Source organism: Pararge aegeria, chromosome 25 (assembly GCF_905163445.1).
Source record: "Pararge aegeria chromosome 25, ilParAegt1.1, whole genome shotgun sequence".
In the NCBI taxonomy this organism is placed as follows: domain Eukaryota; kingdom Metazoa; phylum Arthropoda; class Insecta; order Lepidoptera; family Nymphalidae; genus Pararge; species Pararge aegeria.
Genome location: NC_053204.1, coordinates 3355874 through 3373675, shown reverse-complemented (window position 1 = coordinate 3373675; position 17802 = coordinate 3355874). Strand labels below are relative to the sequence as shown.

At 38.5% G+C, this 17802-nt stretch overlaps 1 protein-coding gene across 10 annotated transcripts in view; it reads right to left on the bottom strand.

Moving 5' to 3' along the window:
- LOC120634816 (serine/threonine-protein kinase Genghis Khan) overlaps window positions 1-17802 on the bottom strand; it is a 68863-nt gene that overhangs the window by 3538 nt on the left and 47523 nt on the right. For 7 of the 10 annotated variants that reach the window (XM_039905629.1, XM_039905632.1, XM_039905633.1 and 4 more), the window contains 16 exons: window positions 17111-17230; window positions 16542-16658; window positions 15390-15560; window positions 15085-15179; window positions 12461-12587; window positions 12061-12201; window positions 10660-10867; window positions 9572-9738; window positions 8844-9039; window positions 6774-6959; window positions 5454-5546; window positions 4436-4555; window positions 3992-4091; window positions 3447-3591; window positions 2792-2867; window positions 84-159 (listed from right to left, as the gene is read on the bottom strand). In XM_039905629.1, coding sequence (XP_039761563.1) covers window positions 84-159; window positions 2792-2867; window positions 3447-3591; window positions 3992-4091; window positions 4436-4555; window positions 5454-5546; window positions 6774-6959; window positions 8844-9039; window positions 9572-9738; window positions 10660-10867; window positions 12061-12201; window positions 12461-12587; window positions 15085-15179; window positions 15390-15560; window positions 16542-16658; window positions 17111-17230 — 2138 coding nt within the window. The remainder of the gene's footprint in view (window positions 1-83; window positions 160-2791; window positions 2868-3446; window positions 3592-3991; window positions 4092-4435; window positions 4556-5453; window positions 5547-6773; window positions 6960-8843; window positions 9040-9571; window positions 9739-10659; window positions 10868-12060; window positions 12202-12460; window positions 12588-15084; window positions 15180-15389; window positions 15561-16541; window positions 16659-17110; window positions 17231-17802) is intronic. The other 3 variants (XM_039905631.1, XM_039905636.1, XM_039905637.1) reach the window with 1 other exon arrangement.

Sequence of the window (17802 nt, the reverse complement as noted above, 5' to 3'; positions counted from 1 at the left end):
GTCCAATTGGTCTTGATTTTTAGTGAGACTTACGAACAGCATTTCATTTTTATATATAAGGGTTATTAAAAATTCACAATCACCTTTCCATCGCCCTGTGCGTAGGCGGTGACGGAGGGGCTTCCGTTGGTGCATCTCGAGACCTGCCGCGCCATGATCCTGGAAGAAAAAAGACCAACGTTAGCATTTCAATCTTAAATCCTACTATCCTACTTAATATTATAAATGTGAAAGTGTGGATATTTGTTACTTAATCACGGAAAAACGGCTGAACGGATTTGGATGAAATTTGGCATGCATGTAGCCTTTGACATGAAAAAGACATAGATGACTTTTTCTCCCGATTCCTTAAGTAGTTCCCGTAGGAAAATTTAAAGTTGTTTACGAGCTAAGCCGCAGGCAGACAGCTTTGATATTTTGGTATGCAGGTCACCATGTGTGGAAAAGGACATGTACTTTCTATAAATAAATAAATATACTACGACAATACACACATCGCAATCTAGCCCCAAAGTAAGCCTAGCTTGTGTTATGGGTACTAAGATGACTTATGAATATTTTTATTAATAATATACATAAATATATAGCAATATACATATAAACACCCAGACACTGAAAAACATTCATGCTCATCACACAAACATTTTCCAGTAGTGGGAATCGAACCCACAGCCTTGGGTTCAGAAAGCAGGGTCGGACAACCCATAAACATCTTTAGCACCAGAGGGGTGCTGAAGATGTTTATGGGCGGCGGTGATCACTTATCATCAGGTGACCCACTTGCTCGTTTGCCCGCTATTAATATTTAAAAAAAATAAAAAAAATGTTCTACAAAGTGCAGCCCTGTGTACATTAACCCGAGGCGTAGGTGTTAAGCCACATGTGCCTGTAATTACACCACCAACCGCACCATCTTTAGAACGGAACACGGTACACTGCTTAGCGGCAGAAATAACCATGACAAAAGTACCTTCACGGACGAGCTTTGTCACAAAAAGCTTTAGTTATACATGACTACTACAATTGAAAACAGACTAGGCTTTTTAACGGAGAGTGCTCTAGACAGTTGTTTGTATGGAGACCACCATCATATCTGAACTCAAGCACTCGACACTGTGCAATCCCACCGTATGTTGACGATTCGTGCGGTAGTTTAATTCAACTTTGCTTGCGCGCCGGTACTCTCAATGAGTATACAAAGTAGTTGATTCGCTTTTTTATTAACTGTACGAATTTAGTTGTCCCCATATATTTAAATAATGTACGTATCAAAAATGCCATATATGTGCATATTTTAACACAGAAATATTTTGCCTACACATATAATAATAATAATAATAATAATAAACTTTATTCAGCTTCCACACATAAGTAAACTAATGAAAACTAATTACTAATTACATTAAAACTAAATATACACTATTTTACAAACTAAATGCCTTATCGAAAGGTGCTTCAGCTGAAAAGGCTGCTACCTCAGAATGCTGCTGCAGTATTTGACAACTGCAGCGCTGATTTTCAGGTATAGCCTTGATTGGCGTCACGGATTTGCCGGGAAAAGTTTTAAAAGAAGCAAAGTGAACTTGACAAGGAGAGGGAGTATACGGAAAAATAAAGTAAAATAATATATATATAAAATTATCAAACGATACAATAGAACCACCACCACATAAAAAGAAAATATATATATATATATCTATATATATACATATAAACAGATGTTACGCGTAAGCCCGACAACAAGCAATTAGTCTGAAAGATCCGGAATGTCTTTTTATTGATGAGTTTTTTGATTATCCAAAAATACCTTTTTAATGGCATTCTTGAACGAAATCATTGACTTCCTCATACGGGCTGGAGGTGGAAGGTCATTCCAGACCTTACAGGCAGAGTACTTGAAAGTACCACGAAAAGCAGCAGTTCTATGCCATGGCATTGAGATCCGAGGCGCAGACCTTGTGCTACGTTTTCCATTTTCGTGAGCCCATTTTATTTTTGAACGCAAATATGCTTGTTTGCCTGTGGACATTATGCCAAACAGCATAGTAGCTAAATGGAGTCTACGTCGAGACTCCATGTTTAGCATATTTGCGCTATTAATATAAGGGCTGACATGAGAAGGAGGAGCTATAGAAAAACAAAATCTGGCGCAGGCGTTTTGGACTCTTTGCACTAACTTTGCTGATCTGGCCAACACATACATGGCCCGTAATCAGTATCAGCATAGTTAAGTTTTGAGACGACTAGAGCTTCACATAACTGTATTCTAACGTCGGTGTTGAGGTATTGGCGCATTTTATATAGAACTTTTAACCTATATAAGCTGTTTTTGACTATATTTCTAATATGAGTTTCAAAGTGTAAGTTAGCGTCAAATATTACCCCTAAGTTTCTGGCCTCATAAACTATTTCCACTACGTCGTCTTTAATTTTTATTGAAATTTGCAATGTTTGATGGAGCGGACCATGTCTGCAGTGTACAGTGCGAAGAGTATAGGACTCAAGACTGATCCTTGAGGAACTCCTCTGAGTACTGGAGACGAGACAGAGGCCAACTTATTGCCATTAACTTGATTTATTTCGACAAATTGTTCCCGATTCTTAAAGTAGCTGTCAAACCATTTTACTGTGTTGTTAGTAAATCCGTAATAGGCCAACTTAGAAGTAATGAAGTATTTATTGAGTCGAAAGCCCTAGAAATGTCTAGTAGGACTAGTATAGTATATAGTAGTAGTAGTCTAGTAGGACTAGTATATAGTATAGTATATGATACAGCTTTTATGATACATACCGTTATAGGATCCGGTGGGATGAGATATCGTCAAAGGCGAAGTCCGTTTACTGCTATCTCGACTGCCGAACATCTGCTGAACGAAATATAAAGCATTAAGGCCACAATCTAGGTCTAATCCACTCAATATATTGTAATTTTTTTGGAACAATAAATTTTTCTTATAAAAATCCCACTGCTGGGCACAGGCCCACCACGCCGCTCTAATGGGGCTTGGTAGGCTTTCAACGACTATCATCACTAGTTAGGGATAATAACCGGGACGTAAGGCGTAACTCTCCGAGGCACGGGGGTAAGCATTGCCATTTTCCTAACTCCGTACTTGTACTAAGAATAATTTAATATAAATTCCAGCCTAGGACGCCGTAATCCATAGTTAAACATGCTTACTATTGGTCTCGTGGTGGACGAGGCAGCTTAGTAAAATAGTATTACAAACGCTACCCATATAATAAACTGGCGACTTCTTACATTCATATACCACACACTAATTTGTCCGGGTGATTGACTAACAGACATTACATGAATCTATATTTAGGTCTGGCTTGCGCAACGCTGCTGGCACCATTTAATAAGCCACACCATTACACTTTTTTTTAAGTGCGTTTAAGTTGGCAATAGACAAACCCCCATAACACTGACGGTGGTAAATTACCTGGTGGTGATGATCATGGTCAGCCGTCTCCACGGTGGTGGGAAGGTCTAGCAGCCGTTGGGATCGGATGCCGTCCCCGGGGCCCATGTGCGAGACGTGCGCGAAGTTCGTTGGTGCTGAGATCAACTTCGAGCGACGTTCCGATCTGAATACAAAAAAAATGCGCTAATTTATAATTTCATCCTCAGTCCATTAACGTCCCACTGCTGGACAAAGCTAAAGCTTGCTCTAAAGACTCTTATGCTACTCCGATGCTGATTGGTAGGCTTAAACTATACTACGATACATCGCCATTGGGGCTAGCCCAAAGTAAGCGTAGCTTGTGTAATGGGTACTAAGATGACTGATGAATAATAAACATAAATACTTATAATTTATGTTTGTTTGTCCTTCCTAAAAGTCCTATCTAAGCATAAGCATAAAGTTAGTTGAAAACATAGAGACTATAACATAGGCATACTTTTATTCCGAAAAAACAAACAGTTTCCACGGGATTTGCAAATAATCGTAAACAACAGCTTGTTAGATTAATAAAGACAACTTACAATCTGTTGTGAGCCTCTATCGCTTGGTGCGACTGTTCGCGAACTGAAAACCTCCGCTTGTTCGTGCCGTATGTAGTGTGGTCCAAGTTTAGCGGTCCCTCTGAAACATGTAACGAATTGTTAATTTTTGATTCGTTATTTGTTGGTCCTTCGAGCCGGATAAGCTTATTCCCAAGCGAATAACTGACACTGAGCCAACGGAGTAAGTAAATAAGTACTTACGTGTCAGCAAAGGTCTATATATGATATTTAATTTTTTGATCCTTCGAGCCGGATAAGCTCATTCCTATACGAATAACTACCACCGAACCAGCGGAGTAACTACTTACGTGCCAACAAATAGCAATATATAATTTGTAATTTCTTGGTCCTTCGAGCCGGATGAGCTTATTCTGATACGAATAACTGTCATTGAGCCAGCGGAGTAAGTAAATAAGTACTTACGTGATAACAAAGGTCGCAGGTAAACGAGGTAGGGCGCGGTGTCAGCGGAGAAGGGGAAGGCGGTGCCCGCGCCACCCACTAACACAATCCAGCCCGCTTCGTCGAGCGGACGAGCGTTCGCTGCAATACAAAAGTACCGATATAGAGTATAAGGTGTAGTTTATATATTTATACTCTTTATTTGTTGAACTAAACATGTTAAGAACATCTACAAAAATGAATTTTGAATTTGAGACACTTAAAGTTGATTGTACAATGCACCATTGTAACAACTAAGCCGCCAATCGCCTTTATTTTGGCATAGAGTTAGTGAAAAGGACAAAGAGTTGATATTAGAAAGCAAACAATATATTTATTTCATCGCAGTTTCAAGTATTACAAACCCATCAAAAAATGGATAGTGAAATGAGTGCTCATCAAAATCCATCCTATGTACATTTGCCTATTCGATCGCGCGAAAGTTTACTACTATTTGTATTCAATCGAAAAAGCGCCCTCTACAATACTCGGAGGAAACTCTTACGCGATTAAACAGGTATAATCTATATAATACGACGGACGATTGGCGCAGTGGGCAGCGACCCTGCTTTCTGAGCCAAGGCCGTGGGTTCGATTCCCACAACTGGACAATGTTTGTGTGATGAACATGAGTGTTTTTCAGTGCCTGGCTGTTTATCTATATATTATAAGTATTTATGTATATTATTCATATAATTATTCATCAGTCATCTAAGTACCCAAAACACAAGCTATGGTTAATTTGGGGTTAGGTGGCGATGTGTGTATTGTCGTAGTATATTTATTTATTTATTTATTTATTCATATTCTAACTCGTTTCATGGTGCGTACAATAAGACGAGTAAATTTAAAAAAATAATAAAAACAAACATTCATAAAGAAGACCTCTCTTTATTTAATTAGTTTTTATTTATTCTAATGCCTTTGTAATAGAAAATGTAGCACTAAGCATCAGAAATGTATGCTTAAAAATATATACATAAAAGGGCTATTTACTTACGCAAATTAATAGTCTGCACCCACTCTCCGGACTCAATGTCGTAGATGTCTATGTGCGACGTTGTAAATATCAAAAGGTGGGTGTCGTTGATAGCTGCGAAAACGAAAAAAGTGCAAGGTTTAGGTTTAAAGACATTTCCATTATCCAAATACAATAAACAGTTTCACTTAATGAGAAATTAGAATTAACATAAAGAAGTGGTAATATATTATATAGTTAGTGTGATACAAAACTAGCAGCTCAAACTAATAACAGCTTTTAGTAATAAAATAAAATAAGAGGTAAGATAAGCTAAAATGCTTTTTTAGCTTATTTATTGAAATTTGAAAGATTTCTCGTAAAAAAAATCTTTAGGTAGACTATTGTATAGTAGTGATCTCTCAACCTGTATTGTTTTACTGCCATACTTAAGTTCTAGTCTGGTATTTAGATGTGATTTTTAGTTTTAAAAATTTAAGATTACACTTATATAATCATCGAAAATATATGTATTTTTATTTTTGACTAGATAACGTTGCGCTGGAGGACAAATTTTTGTCTGCTTACGGCCATGGCTAATTCTACCGATTCAGATGCAAGCATTTTAGCGTTACAGTACGTTGCAACGCCGAATCATAGTAGCGGTACGGGTTAAATATAACTGCCATGCCCCTTAAAGATTAAATTAACTAAGGTGAGATTGCAGTCAAGGGCTAACTTGTAGTAATATATTAATAATGAGAAAAATTATTTATTTAGTAATTAGCCTCCAATAAAAAACTCAAGTAGTATCAACTTTTTCTTGTCAACCAATTGACGTCCACTATTGGAAATAGGCCTCATGTAGGGAGTTCCACCAACTTCTCTTGTGGGAGGTCTACCAACGCTGAGTGTTAAGCTTAAGTACTACGCTAGTATCTAAATTGATAGAAATTAACAAAAAAATATAAAAACGAAAAATTATTCACAGGTTTCGCCACACAAAGGTTATCTGGGGAGATCGCTTTACCGATAAGACCGCCTTTGCACACCTAAACTAGTTTTTTATTATTTTTTATTTTTATTTGTAAATGTGTTTCTCTTTATATTTTGTTTTTGTGTGTTCAATAAAAAATTTAATAATAATAAAAACCCATGCTAAATGAATGCTAACATTTTTAAGAATTGCTAATGTTAGAACCCGAAACAAAGTCTTGTCAGTAAGGATGCCGTCTTATTTCTAACAATGGCGTAAAAATCGTTTTTCTCTTGAGCAAACATGCCCGACCATTGTCCATTGACTTCTGTGTTTAGTTGTAGTGAAATGAAAACAAAAACAAATCACTCTATGGTAATACGTACCATGGTATACAGGGTGCGCGGTGTACATCAGTTCAGTATCTCGCGCCCGTAGACCCGCACGGTCTACGTAGAGTGCCAACGCACTGAAAACCAGCAACCAGTCCTGACCCGCTGGTCTTGCGCAAAGCGGCCTGGCCCCCGAATGTGCTAGGAACACCCCCACCTGGTTCTCTGGATGTACGAGCGCTGGGAACAGAAATCATCATCAAAAAAATAAATAAACAGCCTATAAAAGTTCACTGCTGCACAGTCGCGTGCAAAGAGGGTATGCACACCTAACCTAGTTTTTTATTACAAAGTTCTATTACAATAAAGTATTCAGCTGTTCTACTATAAGCAGTGGCGTGCATTGACGGCCGACTGGCGCAGTGAGCAGCGACCCTGCCTTCTGAGTCCAAGGCCGTGGGTTCGTTTCCCACAACTGGAAAATGCTTGTGTGATGAACATGAACGTTTTTCAGTGTATGAGTGTTTATATGTATATTATAAGTATTTAAGTGTGTTATTTTAACAAAAATAGCCATCAGCTATCTTAGTACCCATAACACAAGCTACGCTTACTTTGGGGCTATTGTAACGAATCTACCATACTCGCTAAATAAATAATATTTTTAAAGAACGTAATACCGAGAGAAAATCATAATTTTATTTCGTAACCAAATTCGATCAAACCTGGCTCAATAATTAAGTTTGGATATGTACTAAAACATGGCATTATAAAATAAATACATTTTAACAGTTTAGTTTTCAAGTATGCATTAGGCCCGCCTCGCCCTGCGACTACTATAAGGGGCGATGCGTTCGGACGCTCAGCACTCCGAAGCCGGTGTACTAGTATTGTGTCTATATGAAATGTAGTGCGGATGATGTGTAAAGGCATTGTGGAGGCAAACGTTTGAGAGATAAAATACGTACTACTGATAATTTGAACTTTTAAAGAAGTGAGTATGGAAATTACGATTTAGGAATAAATCGTTTTTCTCTTTCGCTGGTGTTGTGAACGGAGTGTTTTTTTGAAATAATGCAACCGAGCGATACTCTAATAGTTGAGTTAGAGTAATGCATCACACAGTGATGCTATGACGTGATGCAATAACGTGGTAAACCTAATATGATACTTAACGTGGTAAACCTTCTATGATTCTGTAACGTGGTAAACATAACATGAATGATTCTAATCTGTTGTTTTATGTTAGGCTTGGTTTTAGGCATGTGGCATACTAGTCGACTCACAATCGACTTGTTTCGGATAGGAGTCCACCGTTGCGCTGCGTGAGTTGGGGCTCGCAACTACCATTATTTCAATAAGAGATATTGGTACCATAAGGACTTCTTCCTGTATGTTATATAAAGTCAAGTGTATACATTTAAGAATAACTTATGTGGTACTTTTTTACTTTGTTGTTTAATAAAGTGAATTAAGTGGGTATGTTGAAATATTGTATGACAAAGTCAGTTCGAGTTAAGCTACCTAGCTAATACATATTGTTATTGCGAACTCTCTAGTTTTATTTATGTTCTTAAACATATTACTGTACTAAGAGGAAGGAGTGATACATAGTGAATCCACTATGCCGTTTAACGGAGATATGAAGGCCTGGAGTAGGGAGATGAAGTTGAATATGCTATGAAATATTGAATGACGAGGAGATGGAGACATGATGTTGATAATGGGATCTAGTAGTTATCTAGATCCTATTTTTATGCCATTTAAGGAAATCTAGTCTTGTGAACTCGTTGCTTCTGACGCTCCAAAAGTCTTTATGGAACAACAAGGTCGGGGTCTTAGCCTCTGGATGATCATGTGCCAGTATTATTTAACAAATTATGAAACCTTACGGAGAGATCATTGTTAGGGAACCAGTTGATTTAGTTACACAAGATTGCGATGTGTGTATTGTCGTAGTATATTTTTTATTTATTTATAGGGGTTTAAACCAGGGTAGGCATATAAAGCAGGAAGAACGGGTAAAATTGAAAAATTCTCCTTCCAGTAGGCAGTGCATTTATGCATCTATGAATTGCACGCCACTGACTATAAAGCTATAAAGGTATAAAGCTTAATACTTACAAACGGCAGGCGGGTGCGGATGCGGGTCGTGGTTGGGCCGCAACGTGTGTGCGACCAGACCGCCCCTATAGCCCAAGAGCAAGCGACCTCGTAGTAGTTGCACGCTGAGTACTGGCGCCGCGGCCCGCAGCTCCGCAATGCGGCAACGACGCGCCGCCGTGCGGGTTATCTCGTACACTATTACCACCCATGAGTTCTGCAAGCAAAAGTGTTTATTACGATCACCACAGAGTTGCGTGCAAAGGCATTGCATAAAGAAATAAGATGGCAATGGAAAAGTTCTTCTCCTTTATGAGATATAAATTTTTTTTAGGGTAGGCAGTACTTTCGTGCTTGTATGAAGTGCGCACCACTGTCGCCAATCCACGACCACCTGAGTACAATATAGTAGCACAGGCAGGAGACAAAAATTATATCCCCAGGGGATATAGCGATAGCCGTGCTTTAGGCGGTTGACACGTTAATTATATCCACTATCCACCGGTAATTTTACACATATATTGTTTTGATATTATTTCCACTTGTGCGCCAGTACTCAGAGATTTGATAATTGTCTCCTGCTCCGAGCGAAGATAGAAGGAGAAGAGCTAGCTTTCGTATGTTACTGTATATTTTGTATAGATCCTATCAAAAATATACAGTAATATTGATCAAAATGCCTTCGATATTAATAAGCCGAGTGAGGGTTCTGTAGGTTCTTAATTCTGTGTCTAAATACTGTCTCTTACCTGTCTCTTGCACACTACGGCAAAGCCATACGCTGAAGAGTGCAGTTCTCCGACCGCCACGTCCACCGCGCCTTTCGCTTCGCCCAGCTTAACACTCTCCGCCTCTGGGCACTCGAGCGCGCGGATCGGCACCAGGCGGACGTGTCTGCCTCTACCCGCGATTACCACTAGAATAAAATAAATTAAAATAAATTTAACAACGATATGTCCGATTTTATTTCTCGAAAGAAACTCAGCAGATTGCTCTTTTTTAACATAATTTTTAGTTTCCAATCTTTACAATTTTTCTAGCTTGTGAGAGAAGTTGAGTTGAGAGAGGTGTGTTCGAAGACTTTGGTCTTCGGGCAGTGCGTGCTGCCAGTGATGACTTACGGATCCGAAACGTGGTCGCTTACAATGGGCCTCATAAGAAGGCTCAGAATCACTCAGCGGGCGACGGAAAGAGCAATGTTTGGGAGTATCTCTACGCGATCAAATCAGAAGCGAGGAGATCCATAGAAGAACCAGAGTTACCGACATAGCTCAGCGAGTCGCAAAGTTGAAGTGGAAATGAGCGGGGCACGTAGCTCGGAGAACCGATGGACGTTGGAGTTTCCAAGGTGTTGGAATGGCGAGCCCGCACAGGTAAACGCAGCGTGCAGCCCCCAACGAGGTGGACAGACGACATCGAACGAGTCGCTGGGAGCCGCTGGAAACAACCGGCCTGGGACCGTGGATTTTGGAACTCTCTACAAAAGACCAGCAGTCAGTGGCGTGCACAGGGTCTTCGGCCAGGGTATGCATAAAGCAGATATATAGCATATAAAATAATTTGGGTATGCAGTGCTTTTGTGCATGTATGAAGTGCACGCCACTGCCAGCAGTGGACCTCAATCGGTTGAAGTGATGATGATGATGCGCTTTGCTTCTTCTTAGACCAGGACGCGTTTGGAACCCTCGTAGCTTTAGTTTTAAGTTTACGAATGTGGTTATCGCCATCATCTCACTACCGTGTAATTCTCATATACGCATCAAAAGTGCCATCTATGGGCCTACTTGAATGAATATATTTTTGGCTTTGACTCTGATGATGAAAGGGCGTCACCCACCCAGCAACTGCTCGGACGGCACGTAGCGCAGGCGGTGCACGGGCGCGATGGCACGGCGCGGCACTATCTCGGCACGCTCAAGGTCGAGTAGCGCCAGTCCGAACTCGCCGCCCACGCACACGCGCGTCGCCTCCACAACGCATGCGCACTGCGCGCCGCGCACCGCCGCCGCGCCGCTCGCGTCCGCCAGCACCGCCGTGCTGTACACCTGCGGACATTATTTCGAATTTATACTTCTTTAGCAGTTTGAGGAAAAAAAAAACAATGAATAATTGTTTGTTAAGTCAAACAAACAATTATTCATTGTAAAGTCAACATCTCCTGAGGTTGCTCCGGTTTGGGAGCGAAACGTGCGTAGAGGGTACATTGCCGAAGATCTGTTTGGTGTGGAGTATAAGTATTGAAGTAATTATAAATTACACCACACAGATTCTCCTGCTTTTCGCGGAGTATAGCAAATTAAGCTTAATTTTGATAATATATCATGGATTTCCGCAAACTCCTGCTTCTATACAATATTTAAAAACTTGGTGTTTTTTTTTTTAATTTATTATTTATTTTTCAGATGAAAATTGTAACAAACATTTTCCAACATAATTAGCCATCCAATCAGAAACTATCCGTTTATGGTGAGGATGGCGGGTTCGCATGTGAATATTTCAACTACTTAATCTTAGTTTTCCCAACAAACGTAGAATAAGGCGTTAGATAAAATTTTTGAAAAGATTGTTATATTGTTACACCAAAAAAGTATAATTTCTAACGCGTGTACATAAGTACACTCACGTTTCTTTTTTCTTTAATGCTTACAGACAAGCGCTTGACTGCAATCACACCTGATGGCAAGTGATGATGCAGCCAGCGGGATAACCTGTTAGGCAGTTATATTTAACCCCTAATTAAGTATATACAAAAATGTTATGTTGGTTTGTGTACGCTTCAAAAACTCAAAAAGTTCCGCACCGATCGAGCTGAAATTTCAGCATGATGTATAATCCGCATCAAGGATTGTTTTTATCTATTTTTTGCATCAGTGACATATCCGCGACCGCGAAACTACAGTTTCTTTTTAACGATCGATGTACTGTACGGTCACTGGGAGCGCGCCATCTGCCGAAAGCGAGAAAAACACTCGCTGACATATGTAATGTATTCTTTGTTTTGCTTCTCATTTCTCAACCATTCCATGCAAATGTGCCACAGCGAAGCGTTGCGGGGTACAACTAGTTAAGTATATTAACTTTATTCGTAACCTCGATACGATATTGAAAAATTGACGCAACAGATTTTTAAATCAATAGGGGGAAGTCAATAGGTCGCGTAGAAAAAAAAATATCTTTTAAGGTTTTATAGTTTTTTATGAAAAAAAAAAAAATTATAAAGATTAATAGCATAACTCACACATTTGTCTGGCAAATTGTTCCTCTTCAGTATCCTATGCAGTTCGCTTAGAGCCACTACCCACTTCGTCTTCTCCGATTCCGATTCCGCCAGCATGAGTGTGTGGTACCTCTTGCCACCTTCTAGTTGTGATGTTGATATCTGTATCGAAAAAAGTAAACGATTAGAAGTGACAACGTCTTAGAAATCCATGAACGCCGGCCGCACGCATAACACAAGCTTTGCTTACTTTCGGGCTAGATGGCGATGTGGGTATTGTCGTAGTATATTAAGAAAAAAAAAAATATCCCCCTTTAACCGACTTTACAGACAACAATTTTTTTTTCTTTTTGTATTGTTGTTATTGTTTTAAAAAATTTATAAATTATTGAATTCATTTATTAATTCTACAAATTCTCACCCTAAATATACAAGGTATGTCCCGTTTGCTTGCGTGTATGACATCGGAGTCCTTGACAGAGGTGACGCTGAACTCAGGGTCCCGCATATCCAAAACTTGACTGACACACACTGATGGTAGGGCATTTCTGAAAACAAAAGTTTATTAAGTTTATCTGCTTACATTTTCTGCTGAATATTTTCCTACACTAGCTGTCGCCCCCTATATTACTCTCCGTTCATTCAACTAACTCAATGCCAAAAACCAACTTTATTGGTTGCTTAGTTAATGCGTGAAACAAAGACAAACAAACATACTTTCGAATTTATAATATTAGCAAGGATTCATTACTACTAGTTTTGATCGACTCTAGAGTCGCAGTGCGATGTTAAATACCTTTTTCAAGAATTAAGGCTCTCAAATGGAAAAATATTTTCCAAATCCGATAGGTAGCCTCTTCGGTATACTCTTTAGCTTTGATATAGTCCCGATTTCCTTATTGGATAGAAGCAGGCGTTACTTTGCGGAAATCCATGATATATTATGAAAATTAAGCTTAATTTGCTATACTCAGTGAAAAGCAGGAGAATCTGTACGGTGTTATTTATAATTTCTTCCATCCTTATACTACCACCAATCAAATAGATCGTCGGCAATGTACCCTCTACGCACGTTTCGCTCCGAAATCGGAGCATCCTCAGGAGATGTTGACTATACAATGAATAATTGCTAAGTCTAATTAACAACAAACTTAACTTAAATTATAAATAATTTACACCATACAGATTCTCCTGCTTTTCGCGGAGGATAGCAAATTAAGTTTAATTTTCATAATATATCCCGATTTCCTTAAATTATTTCAAACGCGATAACAAAGCAAAAAACTTTCTATCCTTAAGTTAGCCGCGTACCTGCACTAGTCTACTGATTACCTTGTAATTAAAAAAAAAAACCCCAACAACGTCGTCATATTCAACGCTGGGCCCCTGCTAGATTGATTTTTTTCCAGGTCTTTTGCCACTTGTGTCCAGCGGTTTACGGTTTTATTTCTTCTAAACACCAAATTTCAAATTCATATAATGAATAGATTTTAAAATAATGACAGTGTATAGTCAGTACATATTTGAAAATTTAATATACGTTCATAAAAACATTTCTAAATTTAAGAAAAAATGTGACTGCAATAATTTAAACATTAGAAGTAAGAATAAACTTACAGTGCAATATACTAGGTTACATAAAATTCATAATTCGTTTAAAGGAAATTGCATACAATTCTACAATAAACTACCAATTGTCATCTTGGAGATGTCTCTTAAAAAGTTCAAAGTTTGTATTAAACGTAAGCTTATAGAAAAGCCCTATTATAATATAAAGGACTACGTAAACGATAAAAAAGCTTGGGTGTAAATTATTGCTCTAACCAGGTTGCTCTTCTAATAATTTAAAATGACATTGTGAGATGGTGATAACAAAAAAAAAAAAACACCTGGCTAAGTTTGTTGTGGGCTTCTTCTTAGACCAGGACGCGTTTGGAACCCTCGTAGCTTTAGTTTTAAGTTTACGAATATGGTTATCGCCATCATCTCACTACCGTGTGGTTCTTATGTACGCATCAAAAGTGCCACCTGTGGGCCTACTTGAATAAAGATATTTTTGACTTTGACTTTGACATATTCAAGGCACGTACGAAGCGTTCATACACATATGTTAACATAATTGTAGGGGGTGGTGATAACTTTGTTCGCCAACTTAAACCTAAAGCTACGAGGGTTCCAAACGCGCCCTGATCTAAGAAGAGCTACACACAGTCAATTTATTTTAAGCTATGAAGCTAGAGCAATTCACACCCAAGCTTTTTTATCGTTTAAGTAATCCTTAATATTATAATAGGATTTTTCTGTTCACCTGTTCCAACGTGTATTTCATATAAATGACGGACAGTTTCCGCCACGTGTGTTTCCTACCACGTATTATTTGAGTACATTCAAGGCTAGAGTGAATAGGCTTTTTCTAGGCAAGCGTGTTCCAACCTAGACGGCCGATTGGCGCAGTTTGCAGCGACCTTGCTTTCTGAGCCGAAGGCCGTGGGTTCGATTCCCACAACTGGAAAATGTTTGTGTGATGAGCATGAATGTTTGCCAGTGTCTGGGTGTTTATATGTATATTCTAATTATTTATGTATATTAGTCATAAAGATATTCATCAGTCATCTTAGTACCCATAACACAAGCTACGCTTACTTTGGGGCTAGGTGGCGATGTGTGTATTGTCGTAGTATATTTATATTTATTTATTTAACCTAGACCTCATTGCTTTCTAACGGGCATGATTGTCGTCAAGCGCTGGCCCATCGTTAATATAAAAAAAAAAAAAAACAGACCAGGTGAATCATCGCCTGTAAACAAAACGTGTCACCCTACGCCCATCAACTTTAGGAGTAGATGTTAAGCCCCCATGTACCTGTAACACCGGAAACCACGCCCTTCAGAGCGGAATACAGAAATGCTGCTTGGCGGCAGAAATATGCATGGGGGTAGACTTCTGTCACAAAATGCTCTACTTCTGCTAAGATAATCCGGTTCATTCTAGAACTCCTGGACTCCAAGCCCCATCAACGTTAAGAGATAGAGTGATTAGCTCACCTATCTTGCGATATGTCGTAGAGGAACAATTTGAAATCGCACACGACGACGAACTGTCGCATCCAGCCTTTCTTCACCCCGCCCGGTTTTGGTACCTGAAAAAAAATTCACAAACGGTTTAGATTCACACACACACTCACACATGTTGTGACATTTATCTAGAAACACACGCGCGCGGTAAAAATACAAGTGGCAGTTCAAGCTTAATTTAGTTATAACTGGTCACACTTTCAAATCTCCAGCATTTACAATAGTATGGAATACAATAAAAGTTTTCGGTCCTTCGAGCCGGATAAACGACATACCTTGACGTAGCCCTCGTAGGCTGTGCCCTGTCCCCGCGCGGGGTCTATGCCGAGCGGGCGGCGAGATCGCTCGGGGGGCAGGGGACAACGCGGCGCCACCCGTCCGCAACAACGCGTGTGCACAGCCAACCCGCACGTCTCGCACACAACGCCTTGACGCGTTAGACCAATCTGAGAAGAAAATAGAGCCGGCACTGAGTCTCTTGCTGTTTCTTCTCAATAAGAAAACCGTTCAGAACTAATACTAAATTATGTGCCTTTGAATTAACATGTTTCTATAATAATAATAATAATATTTCTCTCTTATAAATTTTTAATAGTGTTTTTTGTTTTTGTAAGCATTGTTAAGAATTTAAAAAAGAAATGAAAATCAATAAATAATTATAATAATCATTTATTTGCAAAAACTTTGTACAATATCAAGGTATTGGTAAACAATATAGTTAGTTTAGAGAGCATAACATTCTACAAAATTAATAGTGTGCAAATTTGGTTCATGAATATTAAAAAATTAAAAAGATCAACCTTAATTAAATGTCAAATTAAATTAAAGTAAACACTACAAACACATGATAAAATTAAAAATGACAGTAAATTAATACATGAATAACCAAATCGAAATAAATGTTCCATAATTTATATTTAAAATTATTTAGTTTATAAAAAAAATTCTTTTACATCATAATAACATTTTTCGAGAAGCATTTTCCTTAATTTATTCTTGAGCATATTAAGATTCATGTTTTCGAAATCTGTGGGTAGTTTATTATATATTTTCTCAGCCATTCTTTACAATATTTAACTTTTGTTTACCTTCCTTTTAATATAATTTGTTAAGTCTATATATATAAAAATGTTATGTTGGTTTGTGTACGCTTTTCTGCACCGATCGAGCTAAAATTTTAGCATGACATATAATACGCATCAAGGATTGTTTTTATCTATTTTTCTCAATCATTCAATCACAAGCGACAGGGTACAGCTAGTTTATTATAAATTTTAAAAGAAGTGCGGAGTCTTCCGACACGATAATATACTACTCTTAATAGAAGGCGTCAGCGACATTTTTTTGCACTTTGCTTCTTATCGAAATAAACTATTTTTATTTTTTATTTATTTTTCATGCAACTTTTAAAACGAGTACAAACTTACCATAAGCGACGTGCAGTGGTTACACTTGGTGGGACTGCTGAACGTCCTCACTAAGAACTGGTGAACTTTCTGTTTGCCGGGGACAGCGGGTCCTAGGGTAGGATCTTGTAGGGAATACTGTAACAAAATTATTTCATTATGTAACATAATGTTTTGGTAGCGATTTCCGCAAGCATTAATCAGTCGACGCATATGCACCAGTTTTGAGGCTTTGCTAGTAGCTAAGAAAACTTTTATACCCGTTTTCAATGAACCTAAGAAACGCTTAAATCGGATGCCCACTGATTTACTTGACTGAGACCTGTTAAATTTTTTGTCAAATTAAGTTCACATGACGCTTTTTCAATGCTATGTGCACTAGTAATTGACGTGCATATCAGTCCATGTTTTTGTATTTGTGCTATATTTAAAAACGTTTAATATGCATGTTGTTTGTGCTCTTAATAAATAAATAAATAAATCTTTATATTCCTTATAAAATAAAATTTTATCTTGCGTGGGTAGTAGACACATGGAAAGACAGATGCAGTACTTTTGAACCCTATACATATGATACGACAAAAACTTACTGTAGACATCTCGCTGGGGGAGCTCTTGCATGAAATCGGCGAAGCGGCGCGTCCTTCCATTTCGTCCTGCGACTCCGCTGAGCCGCTCAGAGCAGTCGACTGTTGCGAACCGTACATCATCTGGCAGATTGAACAAAAGTGTGAAGTCGGGCAATCGAACGATCTTTTGCGAGTATCGAAACTTAAGACTCGCTTCAGCATTCAGAAACACTATAAATCGATTACACTATTCCACTTTTTTAATGAAGTCATAAAACAACTTAATAAACATTATAAAATTAAACTTCCCAAGGTTACAATACAATATTAGCACACAAACAATACAATAGTAGCATAATAAAATGTTAATCAAAATTAGTATTGTGAAAAAAAAATACTTAAAAAAATAATTAATATGTATCATAAATAAATGAAAGTAGGCTTCTGGGCATTATTTGTCATGATTTATGACGTTCTCTAGTACCTTACTAGTGTCGCTTAAAACATAATTTAGAAGTTTATATTATAAGCTGAAGTGGCAATGGCACGCACATAGCTCGGAGAACCGATGGACGTTGGGTTCTTAAGGTGCTGGAATGGCGACCCCGCACCGGTAAACGCAGCGTAGGCCCCCAACGAGGTGGACAGATGACATCAGGCGAGTCGCTGGGAGCCGCTGGAGGCAAACGGCCCGGGACCGTGTATTGTGGAAC